Genomic DNA, 16,454 nt, shown 5'->3' with positions numbered 1-16,454 from the left:
CTATCTTTTACACCGTAATTTAAGATGCAACCTTTATCCTATACTCTATCTCGTATGTGGGTGGGGCTATTCATAGGCTTTCTATTCTCTTCCAGCTGGTCTATTTGTCTGCTCACACATCCCTACCACACCATTCCACTCTGGGGACTCCCCGAAAGATCTAATGTCTGCTAGTTCCCGTTTCCAGCACAGTTTATCAGAATTTCCTTGGCCATTTTCTTTTTTGAGCCCAGGTTTTATGTAGCCCAGATTGGCCCAAAGTTCAGTAAGTAGGCAGGGATGATCTTGAATGTCTGATCCTCCTGCTTCTAGCCACCCCATCCCCCAAATGTTGGGATCACAGGCATACACTACTCTGCCTGGTTTCTACTGTGCTGAGGATTGAACCCAGGGATTTGGGCAAACTAGAAAGTGCTCTACAGCAGAGATACCACCCCAGTCCTTCCTCTGCTATCCAAACCCACTTCTTCTGCAGAAACATAAGTATCAGCCTGTCTAACTCCACAAAGGAAGCTTGTTGATGCTGTTATTGCTCCTGGTGTCCATCTGCAAATTAACATGAGCTGAACTGACGTCTCTGCAGTGTTTTAAGTCTTTTTCTCCAATAGCAGAGGACATCGTTCCACCAGATCTTTATGTTTTCAAATGCATTACAAATTTTTTTGTTCATATAGACTTTGCGTACCTTCTGTTAAGCATATTTCTAAATATGGCTTCTTGGTGTACTGTAAATACAGCAATGTTTACTAATTGGTTAGTTTTTACTTTTGTAAGATTTATTTTTAATCGTGTGTCTATCTGTCTACATGTGGGTATGTACACATGAGTGCAGCTACTGGCAGAGGCCAGAGGTGTCTGATCCTTTGGAGCTGGAGTCCAAAGACAGTGGCGAGGCCCCTGTAAATTGATGCTCAGAACAGAACTCAGATCCTCTGTGAGAGCAGTGTAAATGCTTAACCACTGAGCCAATCTCCAGCTCCTTGTTTTCACTTTGCATACTCAAGTTAGCCCTATCACTGGTTCTCTACGGTTTCCCAGACATCCTGTCACATCTCGTGAAAATAGTGTCATAACACAGGTTAAATATCCTGTACTCAAAGTACTTGAAACTAGAAGTGTCTCTAATTCGTGTGTATATAATGAGGCATCTTTGAGTTGAAATCCAAGAAGAAAGGCAAAATCCATGTGTTTCATATAGGCTTCATACACATATCCAAAAGGAGGTCTTATGTGATACCTTTTAATGATTTTATGAATGAGATAAAGTTTTGGTGCAATAGAATTTTCCAGCCGTGGCATCATAGTGGATTTCATAAAGCTCTGGATTGTGCAGGCCTCTGTGGATCAACAAGCTCAGTCGGTGTTGTCATCTGTCCTTGTGCCTCTAATCTATTTCTCTTGCCAAACGGTACTAACTAGTATCTCTACAAAAATACTGAATGTTAGCAGCATTTGGAGCATCCTTCCCACACCAAGTTCCTAATGTTGGTGGAAATATATCAACTATTCTCTCATTAAACATGATATGGGCTCAATTAGAAAATACAAACATTTTCTTATGTTTAGAAGCAATCTTATAATTCATGCTTTCTTGAGTGTCTTTTATTTTCATGACTAGATGATATTCTGTTAAGATTTGTTTTATTTTTAATAAAACAGGGACCAGGTGTGTGTTTGTCAATGGAGGTCCCCCATAGGCCAGAAGAAAGTGTTACCATGGAGCTGGCCTTATAGGCAGTGGTGAGTCATCTGACATGGGTGCTGGGAACTGAACTCGAGTTCTTTGAAATAGCAGTCCCTGCTCTTACCCATGGAGCCAGGCCCATGAATAGATAGCTTAACTATCATATTATCTTAAACACTGATAAGGGAAACAAGCGAGCACATATGCTGCCTTTTGTATATGGTACCAAAGGGCAGCATGGGTAAGTGTCTTACTATGGAATTACCCCAGTTAATAAACAAAAGAAATCCAAATGCAAATAAGAAAATGCCTAGTTTTTAGCCTCTAATGAAATGAGCTTACTGAATGCCATCAATAGAGGTACCATCCCAAAAAGAGACACCAAAGACAACAGACTCCATCAAAAGTGTGTAGCAATGTCTGTTAGGTAGCCTTCCAGAAAAGAGACAGTCGGACACAGAGAACTGAAGAAGATGGTAAAGAAAGAGACAGAGAGACTCGGGATCAAGCCTCGAAATGCACAAGGCAGAGGTACTGTCAACCCCTTGAGGGTGTGTTCAGGCAAAGGAAAGCCTGGAAGCTCTGTTGAACAGCTGATCCGTAAGGTGGGGGGGGCATCTATGTCTTATTTGCAGATGGTAAAAGGAACTTCAAGCTGAGTTCACTAGCTGTAATGCGTTAACTAGCTGCGTTAACTAGCTGCAATGCACAGACCTCATTTGGATCTCAACTGCAGCCGATGCATTTAAGGGACAGCTGAGTGAGTAGAAATGTTTATTACTTGAAGCTACAGGAAAATGCTGGTTATTTTCACTTAAAAGGCAGCTATTGTCCTTTTAAAGGTGCAGGTGAAATATTTACCAGTGAAATTATATGATGATTAGGATTGAAAAGTAGGGGCTAGGAAGATGGCTCTGCACAAACATGAGGACCTAATTCCAGGACCCTAGCACTGTGTAAAAGTCATACCCCAGCTTTGGGTAAGGGAGCAGTGTCTGGAGATAAAAGGGGTCCATTGGCTACCCAAGCTAGCCAAACTGATGAGTTTTTGGATCAGTGAGTTATCAGTCTTAAAAATTAAGATAGGGAGTGATGGAGGAAGACAGCTGATATGGAACTCCAAACTCCACATGTACAAACACATGTACACACACCTACATGAACAGGTACATACAACGCATATATAAAGGATAAGATAATAGTACTCATGAAATAAGATTGGACACAATGGCCATTGTTGGAGCTGGGACAGAGCATATGAGATCATTATTCTCTCAGCCTTTGTACATGTTTGAGTTGGCCCATAACAACAAAAAAAAATAGTTGTTGAGTATTCTGCATTTCTTGTGTCTACTATGTCGTCCAGATGAGATCGTGCACTAGACTGTGGTGGAAAACAGCCACATGCATCCCACCCGAAGCACTGGCCACCGCCACAGTCGCTGGACTCTGGAGAGCAGAGGCTCTAAGCAGCCAGGCTGCTAAGGACAACGACCAAGAAGACATCCCCTGATGGCCACCTCTGGCATCTTTCCCTGAAGGCATGAGGAACCCAAGGCAAAAGGACAAGGGTCCCAAAAGTTATAGAGGCTAAAAAGGCCATTTTCCCCATGAACCCAGGGCCCAGAGTTCTGTCTCCTTTCCACCTCTCAGAGGGCTCCCAGCCCCTTCTGCCTCTTCTTGCCACAGAATCGCCCAAACTTACATCGTTCTCCGAAGTCCCGCACAGGATGCAGGATTTGCATTCTATGCACTGCCACTTGTAGGTCTTGACCGCCTCGGTCATATTCAGCGTGAACTGCAGGCAAGTTGGGTGACCTGGAAGAAGCCAGAGGCAACAGTATTAAGCCAAAAGAGTGTGACCTGTACCCCCAACGCTACTAATTCAAGACACATTTCAGAGGGAGCATGGAGGAAGTCAGAGGAAGCACAGGCTGGGAAACAGACCAGGAGTCTGAATGGAGCTCTATCCACAGCCTTACACCACCGCCTCCAGTCACGCCGGGTGGAGGCCGAACGGAGAAGTGGGCATTCACCTCCATACTAATTATCATCCAGTTCCTCTTACCCCAAGAGCCAGGTCCCCCAGAAGTGTAACAAGTAAAGTAGAAAGCTGTGACTAGAGAGGACTAAACAGCCCAAGGCAGCCCAGGGGGGACATCAGCATCACCCCACGCCCAGATGAAGCTGGGACAGGAAAACTCCTCAGAGCTACTTGGAGCTGAGACCTCCTATTGACACTGCCTGAGGGGGTCAGGAATCTCATAAGGTTTTCGGGGTGATGGATGGTATTTTTGCGGTTCCTTCAAAAACCCAAATGCTTAGCAGTCACAGGAACACAAGAAGAAAGGGGTCTGGCAGGTAAGGCCAGAGAGTGGCAGCCCAGCAAAGGACCAGGCCTATCCTACAAGTGTCTTGTTAGCTAGACCTATAGCCGGGTCGGGAGAGGGACTTTTAAGCTGTGACCATAGATCGCACAGCCCTGAAGAAATCCCTGAAGCTTGACCTGCCAAGCAGGACTGCATGAGCCCCCACTGAGTCTACAGAGCAAGGCCGAGAGTGAACAGCCAACTGGGAGCTACAACTTGCTAGGTTTCCCAGCGCTGTGACCCGGACGAGCGAATCCTGCTGCTGCCTCTGCTGGAAAGAACCAGCAGCTCGGCCCAGCCCAGGCCCCATCCTTCTCCAGAGCTCCCACTGCATAGAACATTTGCCCCTTTATTCTTTAAAGGATACTATAAACAGGGTACATGGATTCGAGTTAGCACCACTCACCAAGTGTGCTCACAGACAGACTTCCAAGTGCTGTCCCTAACCCCCAGCAGAGTCACATCCCAGCAGGAACCCTATGTTTCCCTCTGGAATCTTCAGAGAGCCCATCGGACCCTGCTCGTTTGGGTAAAACACTGGCTGGTCCGTCAGCATCAGGACCCACCAGGTTTGGGGCTCCCCCATATAAACCACTCTGAAGTTTCTGCGAGTGTTAGCATAGGGGTAAATAACCTGGTGGGATGACAGGGGAAAGAGACGAGGCCAGAAAGAAGCCTTAAATTAAAACCCTGCACCAACAGCCCGCTGGTGCTCCGGAAAACATCCCGAAGTGTGATCTGAGGAGGATACTAGCCAAGCTGTTTCCTACGCTAATCTCTTAGAGTGAAAATAGAAAGGGGCATAGTGAGGACATTTGAGCTGTAGACTCAGCAGTGTGGGCTACAAGTGGCCAGGTTCTCTGACAGGACATTGTTGGAAAGGATGGAGCCGAGATCATGGGACGTACACCCACCTAGGCAAGGTGATTTTGTCCAGTTCCCTGGTCTCAGGCCATATCCCAGCTGTCAAAAGCCAGTTTCCACTAAGAAGAGTTCACCAACTCAGCAACTGTTTCACTAGCAGCTGCTAAGCTGGCTGTTATGCTAGACAGAGAAGATATGCCATGATCAAGACATCCTAAGCCCTCCAAAGAGACCTCAAATTACTAAAACCCCCTGCACAATTATTTAATCACTATTATGTAACTAACACCATAGAGCAAAGGCAGAGTTGGCGATGAAAACCAATGAGAGCTCCTAGCCAGAGCGGTCAAGGAAATCCTCCAGGGAAAGGGGCTTAAGTCAGTACTGGGCAGATCAAAAGTTAACTGGGTGGGAAGGAGAGGGGATGCCAGGTAAAGGGACCTGCGTGTGCAGGCTCTGAGCAGCCGGGAGCTTTGCAAACCAGAAGGAAGAGAAAGACCGGTGAACATGAGTGTAGGCTTCTTTGCAAAATGACGGGGCAAGAGGCCACCCTGGAGACAATGAAGCCAGACTAAATAGGCACTCACAGTCCTCATTTAAGCATTTGGGCTATAAAGTCAGTGAAGGCTTTCAAACCGAAGGCAGACGACTGTGTTTTTTAAGAAGCATTCTTAGATGTAGAGAATCCTAAGGCTGGAGACACAGCTTTGGATCCTGGGAGTTACATATGTGATAAGAAGTCAAAGAACTACACAGAGGCATACATCAAACATTCACGAATATGGCTGTGTACATGAGCCCATGAAGCAACAAAACCCACAAAGGGTCTAGGGTTGCAGTAGCTTTGCTATTGTATGTGGGTATCTAAGATGCTCACCCCTGGGGGAAAGACACCTGGGATCACTGTCATCATACAAATCTATAACTACTTCCAAAGAGATGACAAGATCTTTTAAAACAAGAATATACAAATGAAAATGTACATCAGCAGGAAGCAGGGAAGGAAGAGAGGCCTGGTAAGGATTTGCTAGGACTTTGAGGAGATGCAAGAATTTTTGCCAGGATTGGTTCTGAGGCTAGTGCAGCCAATGGAAGAGAGACAGGAGGATTAGGCTCAGGGGGAAACCTGAGAAAGCAATAAACAAGGAAGTGACAGGAACTGACCCATCTGAATACTGCAGTGTGGGAGAGTGAATGAAGAAACTGGGCAGAGTGCGTGAAACTACTGAGGTGAGGACCACCTAGGAAGGATGTGTGGCGACCCTGGAAAAGGGGACCCGCTCTGTTCTGAGCGCTCGGGTTGGGTCAGGTTGTGGAACACAACACTGAGAGTCCAAGAGACAATTATGGACTTGAAGTAGAAACAAGGCCGGGCATAGTGGCACGCCTCTAATCCCAGCACTCAGAAGCCAGTGACAGGAGGATCTCTCTGAGCTCCAGGCAAGCCAAGGCTACACAGAGACGTTGCCTAAAAAGAAAAACAAAAACAAAAACTTAAAATTGATTTTGCAAACTAGGCGGTAATTAAAACTATGAGAATCAATAAAAGTAGAAACAGGAAAACAAGAGAAGAAAGAAGGGCAGAAGGGAGAAGGGATTTTTTTTAAATCTAGGACTAAGTTTTGAGGAATTGTCTGTTTAAAGACAGGATATCTGGGGATGGAATACTTGCCTATAAATCCAAGCCCTGGGAAGCCTAGAGCAAGAGGATGGTGAGTTCAAGGCCACGCTAGAAAACACGAGACCCTGACTGGAAAATAAAACCAATGAAGAAAGAACCAGAAAAGGAAACTAACGCCAGAGAGCCAAGAAGCAAATTGGGCTAGTATGGCGTGACCATCACCAAAAGAAGAGATTTCAAAAACGTGTCAGCTGTGTGACACTGCGGGTTTATCATTGTTCCATAAAGACCCTGAATGAGGGGTATTGTCCGTGGTCATACCATCCTGAATGTGCCCAATCTTAGTCTGAATGAGGGAGTGTTGACAGATCAGCACAAATGTTCTCCTGCTAATAATAACATTCCTCATGGTGCCATCTTCCCGAGGAAGGAAGGTCAGCACATTCCATGGCCTGCAACTCAGCTGGCAGCTGCCCTGGAGCATCTGCCTGGGCGAGGCTGGGGCGGCCTGTGTGGTTCACATATCCACAACACTGCAGATACTAATCATCAGTCTATCCTGTGTCTGAGTTCGCCTACAGTAGGCAGCTCCAGTCTTTAACATGATATTGTGGTCTACAAGATCCACTCTGGAGTTGCTGGAGGAACCTTACAGAAGAGGGGAAGGATTGTGGGAGCCAGAGGGGTCAATGACGCCAGGAGAACATGGTCCCACAGAATCAACTGCAGGGTTCACAGGGGCTCAAAGAGACTGAACAGCAACCATGGAGCCGGCATGGGTCTACACTAGGTCCTCTCTATATATATGTTGTGGCTGTTTGTGTTGGGCCTGGGGCACATGTGTCCTGTGGGCCATACACTGAACACATCTACAAACTCCACACAAACCCTGTGCTGAGTTCTAGAGACATTTCTGGGTAGTTGCTTTAGTTAGACAAATGAATGGCGGCCAATGGGTGTTAGAATCGTCTATTAGAAACCTCTAGGGGAGGGATCGCAAGGCTTTCTCTATGTTCTTATTTTGAGAAGGTCATCAGCTTTCAAAATTTTCTGACATGAAGAAAGAGACATGAGCCCCTACACCTCCAGCCTCCAGACTAAAACTAGCCTCACCCCCAGCTCAGAACTCAAGATGCTATTCAAGCAAGAGAGGAAAATGGGAGACAGGAATGTTCCTACTGCTTCTCTACTATGGAGAAAGAGGTGCAACATGTTTTAGTAGCTCTATAGATGGGTCCTGAAACTAAGTCCAGAATTAAGTTATGTGCCTGTGCCGTTATACCAAGTTGGCCACCAAACTTTGTACTTTCTCCCCAAAACTAGAAAAAACAGTGGGCATGTAAAACTCCAAACTGACTTCTTATCTAGTACAGAAAGGACGAAAGAGTGCACACTGTTGGACAGAAGGGGAAGTTTCCCAGGAAAGCCGTAGATACTTGTTTCTACAGCCTCACTCTGGGACTGTGTGTTTGATCAGAATTAATGCTCCAAGTTCATGGAAGTGGGAGAGGAGCAGGCACAGTCTCTCCGATCCAAGGGCTGAAGAGAGGCTCATCCCTGTTACACAGTTTACTGAACCCCACACACCACTGTTTGCTCTTTGTAAAGTCAACCACCATCTTTAAACATACATGCTTGGAAATTTGGGCTTTTCTCCCTTATCTCCAGCTTTCTAAATTTTTAAAAATTTTCTTCTTATTTTATACATATGAGTGTTTTGATGCATATATGTATGTGTATATGCACATCATATCATGTGTGTATGATGCCCTTGGAGGCCATAAGAGGGCATCTAAATCCTGAAGTTACAGGAGGTTGTGAGCCAGCCTGTGGGTGCTGGGAACTGAACCCAAGTCCTCTGCAAGAGCAGTACGTTCTCTTAACCACTGAGCCCTCTCTCCAGCCCTCCATCTTTCTTACAACAAAGAATACTTACATTGCCATTCATCTCAACATATTGAAAGTTAGACAGCTGGGCAGTGGTGGTGCATGTCTGCCACTCGGGAGGCAGAGGCAGGAGGATTTCTGTGAGTTTGAGGTCAGCCTGGTCTACAGAGTGAGTTCCAAGACAAACCAGCATTGTTACACAGACAGAAGAAGAAGAGGAGGAGGAGGAGGAGGAGAAGGAGGAGGAGAAGGAGAAGAAAGGAAGAAAAGAAGGAAGGAAGAGAGAGGGAGGGAGGGTAGGAAGGAAGGGTCCCCTTGGTACAAGTGGTCAAAGGAACATTTGTAAGATTCCAATTGCCGAAAAATTTAGAAAGTGTTGATTGGGTATTTAGCTCAATGATAGGATGCACACCAGGCAATTACAAGAGTCTGTATTGTCTCCAGCACAGAAAATGGAGCAGGGGACACAAGCTGCAGTATGTATGATTCATTCCAACAGCGTCATTCAAAATCAAGTCCTTGCTGAAAGTTGAGATCCGAAAGTGAACTTGGTATAAAGATGTGTTCCTTGTTCACAGCAATTGTTCCCAAATTAATCCCAAGCCTTCCTCAAAGCTCAAACAGGAAATGTCACCCACAACCACCTACTCAGGAGACCTGACCCCTGAACTAGGCTTTCCGATGATAGGGGTTGACTTCGAGGGGCTATTTCAGCAGATGGGAAGGGAAAGGAAACCAACACAGAATAGGAAACTTCTCAGACAAGGGAAGACAGACCGTGGAGATGAAGGCACGGGGTGTTCAGGACACCACAGTCTACTGAGCTCAATAGGAAAGCAAAGGTGGACCTCAGAAAGCAGTGACCAGTGCCTTGCCCCTCCAAGGACACATCTCCTGTCTGCACAGAACACATCCTGAGTGACGAGTGCTGAGTGATGAGCATAGTCAATACACAGCAATGGGTCAGAAGTCACACATATAAAACTCAAAGCAAAAATCAGAATTTGTTTCATATCTCCACACCCTGCTTATATTCTTATACACAGTTGTCTCCACACCTGAACACGTCTAACCTTTGAGGGAAAATGACACCTAAATACACCTCATTGGTTAAGCCCACGTTCGTTCTGATTGTGGCTTAGAAACTAACATATATCTCTAAGCAGTCTGTTTTATGCAGCAGACATCCGATGCAGTGAAATTCAGTTCATTTTCAACCAGCCCTGGGCAAAAATACACAAGATACTATGATGTTTTTCTTGTGCTGTGATCCCTATTAAAAGACTTTTTATTTTATTGTTGCCAATATTTAATTTGGGCTTGGCTAAGTCACATCACCAATTAAATTAAAGGTCTCGAGTAAGGGGAGGATTATCTTGTGAGGTTTGTGCCGAAAACAAAATAAAAAAGATGCAAAGAAGTGTGAAGCTAGCGAGTTCTATTATGTATTCGTTGTGAAGTTATAAAGATGTAATTGCATTTTATTACTTTATTTGTCAATGTTGAGTTTTTAAAAAACTAATTTCTCAGAAAAAGGGGAACCTGGATATCCAAGGTTCTCATAAAATGACATGTAAAACTCAAACCATGTTCCTCGGTTTGCTGTTTGGCACACAGAAACTATATGAAATGCATAGATAGCATCACTTCTAAACTGAAACAGTACCAAAAGCAAGACTCCATGTGCACTCATGAGAAAATAATCTGGAGGCTAGGGAGATGGCCTGGCAGGTAAAGCGCTTGCTGAGCAAGTATGAGGACCCGAGTTCAATCCCCTGCACCCCTCTAGAATAAGTACAAATCCAGGTAAGGTGGAATACAGCTGTAACCTCAAGGTCAGGCAGATGTTAACTGGATGATTAGCCTGGAGCTCACTGGTTTGTCTAGCCAAAATGGTGGAAAATAACCAAAGACGACAACCAGTGTTGGCATATGGCCTCTATATGTTGTGCTCAGACACCCAAATACACCTGAACATACAAACGCACTCACACACACACACACACACACACACACCTGAAGATACACACCCAAAATAATTTGGCTCAAATTTTTTAAAGTGCATATTTTCATATACACAAAAACTATAATATTTACATATTGAAGATATATACAGTCTCTTTTTTGTTTTAAACATTTTTATTGATTCTTTGTGGATTTCGCATCATGTATTCCAATCCATTTCATTTCCCCATCCCGTCATATCTGCCCTCTGCCCTTGCAACCTCCCCCTGACAAAAAAATAAAATTTTAAAGAAAAACAAAAATAAACAAAGTCTCAGTGTGGAAGCTGTAGTGTGGCCCAGTGAGTCAGACCTGTTGTCTATTCATCTTGTAAGTGTTCATTGCAATGAGCCATCGGTCTGGTTCGAGGTCTCTGGCTTCTGCTACACTATCAATACTAGGCTCTTGCTGGGTCTCCTCTTGGATATCCTGTTGTTGCCTAGTGTAATGAAGATCCTGCCGCTTTGGATCTGCAGGTCCAGCCCCTTCACATGCTCCAGCAGTTTGTAGATGATGTGGATGTTGGGGTGGGCCAGCTCATAGCCCTGGTTCTGGGCCTGGGTGGTAGCTGGGTGGGTCAGCCTTCCAGCTTTCCTTCATCCTCACCACCAGGCAAGCTCTCCAGCACTGCCCCTCACCCAATGCAGCATGCAGCAAGATGGTAGGGCCACTTCTGCTCTCATGCCCTTAAGGCAGCTCACCTGCAACCATACCTCCAGGGACAGTTCTACTGGTTTGCCCAGGCAAGGTGCAGGGCCTGCTCTCCTGAGTACTGCAGTTGGCGGGGTACAGGGTCTGCTCTCTTGAGTACTGCAGTTGGTGAGATGCGGGGCCTGCTCTCCTGAGTACTGCAGTTGGCAGGGTGCAGGGCCTGCTCTCCCAAGTACTGCAGTTGGTGAGGTGCAGGGCCTGCTCTCCTGAGTTCTGCAGTTGGTGAGGTGCAGGGCCAGGTCTCCTGGTCTTGTACCCTCAGGCCAACTATCCTACCTGCCGCAAGGGGCAAGGGGACAGGGAGAATCTTTCTGTCACCCTTGCACTACATGGCAGAGATTGGGGGCAGAGAAAGGGTCAGCTCTTCTGCTCACCTGTGTCCCCCAAAGTATATACAAATTTTTAATGAAAAAAAATATTTAAATAATAATCAAATCTGAATAATAAAAAGTAAACTAAGTCAACTGAAAAAAAATTAGGCCAGGTGGTAACGGTGCACACCTTTAATCCCAGCACTTGTGAAGCAGAGGCAGGAGGATCTCTGTGAGTTCAAGGCCAGCCTATTCTACAAGGCTAGTTCCAGAACAGGCACCAAAGCTACAGAGAAACCCTGTCTTGAAAAAACAAACAAACAAAAGTAAAAATGTAATTTGATTGCCTTGGGAACAGAACTCATTCAATCAGATCCATTCATTCTCATATTCTCTCTTCCTGCCTCAATCCCTCCTAGCCTCCCTTTGTTTCTCCACTTTGACACCCAGTCTACCAGATGGAGGGAGGGGGCTCTGAGTCTCTTTTTAATCTGTAAAGAGGTGAAACCACTTCCATGCAATCAAGACTCCAAACTCTCGTAGAATTGGGACATTGCTCAGAGATAAAGGTGCTTACCTAACATATGTTAGGGCTTGGCTTCAATCCCCCAGCACCACACATACACACCAGCCCGTGTGTGTGTGTGTGTGCATGTGTGGTGCCAGGAGATGGGGAGTCATTTTTCTTCAGGGTTTGGCCACCGGTAGGTTGAGCAGGCACGTATAGATAGCACATGTGGGATTATTTTTTAAAAAGAAAATGAAAACATAAAGATGGGAGAGGCACACGCTGGGGGCCTAGCAAACTGGAAGAAGAGAGTTGGGAGCAGATATGATCAAAACACGGTGTAGGAAATTGTCAAAGAATAAATATTTTTAAAAACAGTTTAAAGAGCCCAACATTTTTGCACATCTATTACCACAGGTGTATCCTCAGATACTTCCTGCTTATGGATTATTTCGCAAGGCCTGCTCAGTTGATCTTTTGTAGTGGTCCACAGGCTCACCTCTGCATGCCCAGATGTTACGTCTACTGCTTGAGACACCTGTGAATTGATGACGGCTGCGGAACTGCACTCTAGAGGCACCTGAATGGCTCCTTTTCTCCTTACCATTTTTCATGTACTTCAAAGAAGACAAAGAAGAGAAAGAGAGTGGAAAGGACAGAGACCAAACAAACAAAAGTGCATTAAAAATAAATGACGGTGTGAGCTGGGGCTGCCTTTTGCTCAGGCAAAACACCTCACTGTGCGGCTACTTCACCTCATCTTGGAGGTCAGCTAATCCTCGCCCTCAAGCTGGCAAGCTGTACAGCACCCAGGCATCATGTGTCACAGAAGCCAGAGGGTTTGTTACACCAATTGTTACTATAAATACCACACCTAGCATGTTCGTGCAACAGCATCGAGGTGCCTCTGATGGGCTCAGCAGCTAATAGCTTATGAAGTCATTAGCAAATGGCCTGAGAAACTCCCTGTTTTCATGGTCACATATGGTTCAAGATAGAGTCGCCTAGAAATGGCTTTATATCCATCTATAAACCCAAGGGCACTATGGTTGGTCCCCTTAGAGTGGAATGATGGGATGGGAAAGCCTTGACCTACATCTATGTGACTTACTTGACTGGTCCAATCTGGGGCCAAGGCACAGCACTTGAAAAGTGCCCAGGTGCAGGAAGGACCCCACTACTCCTAATTAGTCCTGCATGATAGCTGAGGGTCAAAGACACCTGTTTGTTTATTCTTTTGATAGCTTTTGTCTGATAAATATTTGTGACAGCACTCTTTTGGGTACTAAGGGACATAGCAGTGAGATAAAACAAGATCCTGGCTCATGTAACAACTGTCACAGTTTCAGATATGTAGCAGCAGCCACGCCTTCTAGACAAGTCACTTTGCTTCTTTGGGCATTATCTTTCTGCTATATTAACTTATAAGACTGGATTACGTAGACCATGATTCCATGGCTCCTTCTGTGTTACCCATGCACGATAACTATTGATCCCAAATTCCCTGCTTGGGAAAGAAGAAAGAGAAACAGAACAAGCCTTCTAGAATTTCCTGGATAAAACTCAAAGTGACAAGAAGAAATTGAAACAGCCAATCAGTGCTACTAGAATTCATGTTGACAAAGCCCAGTCTTCGCCCAATACCAAATACAACCATGACAAAAAGTCCTAAAAATTAAAAAGCCCTAGAATGTTGTGGGTATTTGTACACTGTGTGAAATATATATTACTGTAATTAGTGTAAGAAAAAGCTGAACAGCCAATAGCTAGGCAGGAGGTATAGGCGGGACTTCCTGGCAGAGAGAGAGGAAGGAGTAGGAGATGAACCTAGGCACGCGAGAGATGCCAGGAGACACGGAAGAAGCAGGGTGAGTGGCACGTGACAGAACACAGATTAATAGGAATGGGTTAAGTTACGTTATAAGAGCTAGTTAAAAAAAGCCTAAGACCAAGCTTTCATAATTAGTAATAAGTCTTTATTTGTGAGCTGGTGGTTCAAAGGAAAGTCCAACTACACTAAATCTAAAGCATTTCCCAGTAATCACTCCACTCAGCCCATGAGCTAAGATGGGCCTGCAATTTGAGCTCTCTGGGTTCTGTAGGGAGACAAGTCTTGAGCAAGGCTCCCTCTATAGAGAGTTTTAGATCTGGGTTGAGGTAGTTGTGTATGAGAACAGGAAGACATTGCCAGCCAGGGAGAGAGAGAGTGGTAGTGTCAATAGAAGTTGACTCAGCTGATTCTTTAAAATTTGTTACCAGAATTGTAAGCTTGGGGCCAGGATGATGTGTGAACCCAACGGTGTGTGGAAGCCACCCTGAATCGTCATCCTGAGCCTACCGTCAATCTCAGATGCAAGTCTTTGATATTGGTTACACATTTTAGGCCCCTCTAGATAGCAGGGGCTGCATCCAGCCATAGGCCTGGCTGAAGACTCTGGGATTTCCTAGGAATGTGAGCCCAAAGAAGAAATTAATTGCTATGCTTCCCGCTGCCCTGAGTCAACCCAGGAGGGCTGATATCTGTAATTAATGGGTCACTGATGGGAGAGAATGATTAGTCAATTCTTGATTGCCCGTGATCCTTTAATCAGGACTGTCCAGGAAGTAGAAGATGAATTCATGAGTGGTTTAAGTTCTTGAGCCATCCGAGGACTCTGGATAGTATTTCTGCTTTTTTCTCAAAGATATTTCATAGAATTGTACCAGGTCAAAAGGGAAATGGATGTTCGCTTGCTTTGCATCTTGTGGAAAGACTGAGAGAGGATCACAGAAAGGGCCTAGGAATAGAGGATGGTTAGTATTAGTTTCAATACTTCATTCTACATTTTTAAGTAACCATGACCTAATTTTAGGGTTCTTACTTTGTAATTTATTTCATTGTGATCAGAGTCTCAGAGGGGGGAAAATAACTCCAGTTTCATTTGACCAAATCCAATGAGCATCTTCTCTGGGACAGGAACTGCACTTGGGGTTCAAGTTTTAAATGAGACATAAATCCTGTCGTGGAAAGCTCGATTTAGCAGGTGTGGAAGGTAGCCTCAAGTATTCTCCCAGGCAGTCTTACCCCTGTGTCCACAGTCTGGTGTCAGTCTCTCTCTCTTTTCATGTGGACTGGACTTTGTAACACACATCTACCAAGTAGACTATGACACTGGCGGTTGTTATTACTTCTAACATCAGCTGATAAAACACAGGTTTCCCCCATCTCCTGTGCTTTCTTACTCTAAGGAAGATAACTTCTACGTAGAGAGGTGCCCTGGGGTGAGCTCTACATGGCAATGAATGAAAACTTATAGGCTTCATACAACAGCATCTTGAGAGGAGCTGAAGGGTCTGAGAGCCAAAGGTGGGTAGGTGGGCTTAGACGAGATCCTCTCACAACCGAGCCTTCAGATAAGATCACAGCCCTGCCTGACAACTTGACTGTGACCTCAGGATGGAACTCAGACCTGAGATACCCAGCTGAACCACACCTAGGTTCTTGACCACAGAAACTGTAAGATCATAAGACTTTATTTTAAGCTGCTCTGTTTTAGAATAACTTGTTATGTAGTGACATGTAACTAACTATTCTAGAGAGAGACACACTTTTTAAAATGACTACAGTACAAGTTAGGCGTTGTAATACAGAAAGGAATCAAACTCCTGAGGCGGGGAAGTGGTAAATCATGTTGTGGAGACTTGGGGAGAGCCAGGAAGAGTATTATTTGAGCTGGGTCTGGATGGATAAGTAGGAGTTGCCTAAGTGAAATAAAAAAGAAGGAACGAACCGTACAAGGAAAATGAAATAGCAGAAAACGTTAGGAACAAGGTCCATTCAGCCAAAGCTGATAGCCAAGGAAAGAAACAGGGAGGGAAAATGGCAACAGAAGATAGACGGAAAGCCACACAAAGATGAGGGAAGGGTTCTACCGCGGGCATCAGGACCACAACATGACTCTATGAGCAATAGACTAATGTGCCTGTCACCCTGCTTTCAAGGGGGTGACCCTAGTGGAAAAGCAGAGAGAAAAAACAATGGAGGTGACTGAGGAAGGTGGCTGCGTGCAGGACCCAAACGATCGATGAATGTTGAGCACACACAATGTTCTGGGCACAATAACAGACAAAAAATATATATTTTTATGATACGCTATTCTAGCAGTGTCCTAAGTGAAAGAAAGACTTATCAATACTTGGAATAAAGGTAAAGCTGAAAGAATCTGAAAGGCAGAATTGGTCAGCAGAACATGAAGCCCACCTGGACACATGAGTAAGAAAAAAATGGAGAAGTCGAAAATGTCACTAAGATTTCTTAGTTGGGCCACAGAGTAGAAAACAGCCCTTTAGCTGAGCTAGAGATGAAAGGCATGCAGAATGTAGCTGTGTGCTACCCCATGGCATTTCGGTCAAAGATGGATCCATGCTGGTCTTGCTAGAGTGCACGGCCCAGAGACATTACAGTCATCTCAGTTAGTTTGGCACCAGTACATTTTCATAACCATGAAATCACCCA

At 45.0% G+C, this 16,454-nt stretch overlaps 1 protein-coding gene across 1 annotated transcript in view; it reads right to left on the bottom strand.

Moving 5' to 3' along the window:
* The window catches only part of Dpf3 (double PHD fingers 3), a 268,414-nt gene that overhangs the window by 11,349 nt on the left and 240,611 nt on the right, over positions 1–16,454 (bottom strand). Inside the window, exon 9 of the mRNA XM_057782334.1 lies at positions 3,390–3,502. Coding sequence (XP_057638317.1) covers positions 3,390–3,502 — 113 coding nt within the window. The remainder of the gene's footprint in view (positions 1–3,389; positions 3,503–16,454) is intronic.

This window comes from Chionomys nivalis, chromosome 10 (assembly GCF_950005125.1).
Source record: "Chionomys nivalis chromosome 10, mChiNiv1.1, whole genome shotgun sequence".
Lineage (NCBI taxonomy): Eukaryota > Metazoa > Chordata > Mammalia > Rodentia > Cricetidae > Chionomys > Chionomys nivalis.
Note: the sequence above shows the minus strand (reverse complement) of the source record. Positions and strands in the feature narration are given on the sequence as shown.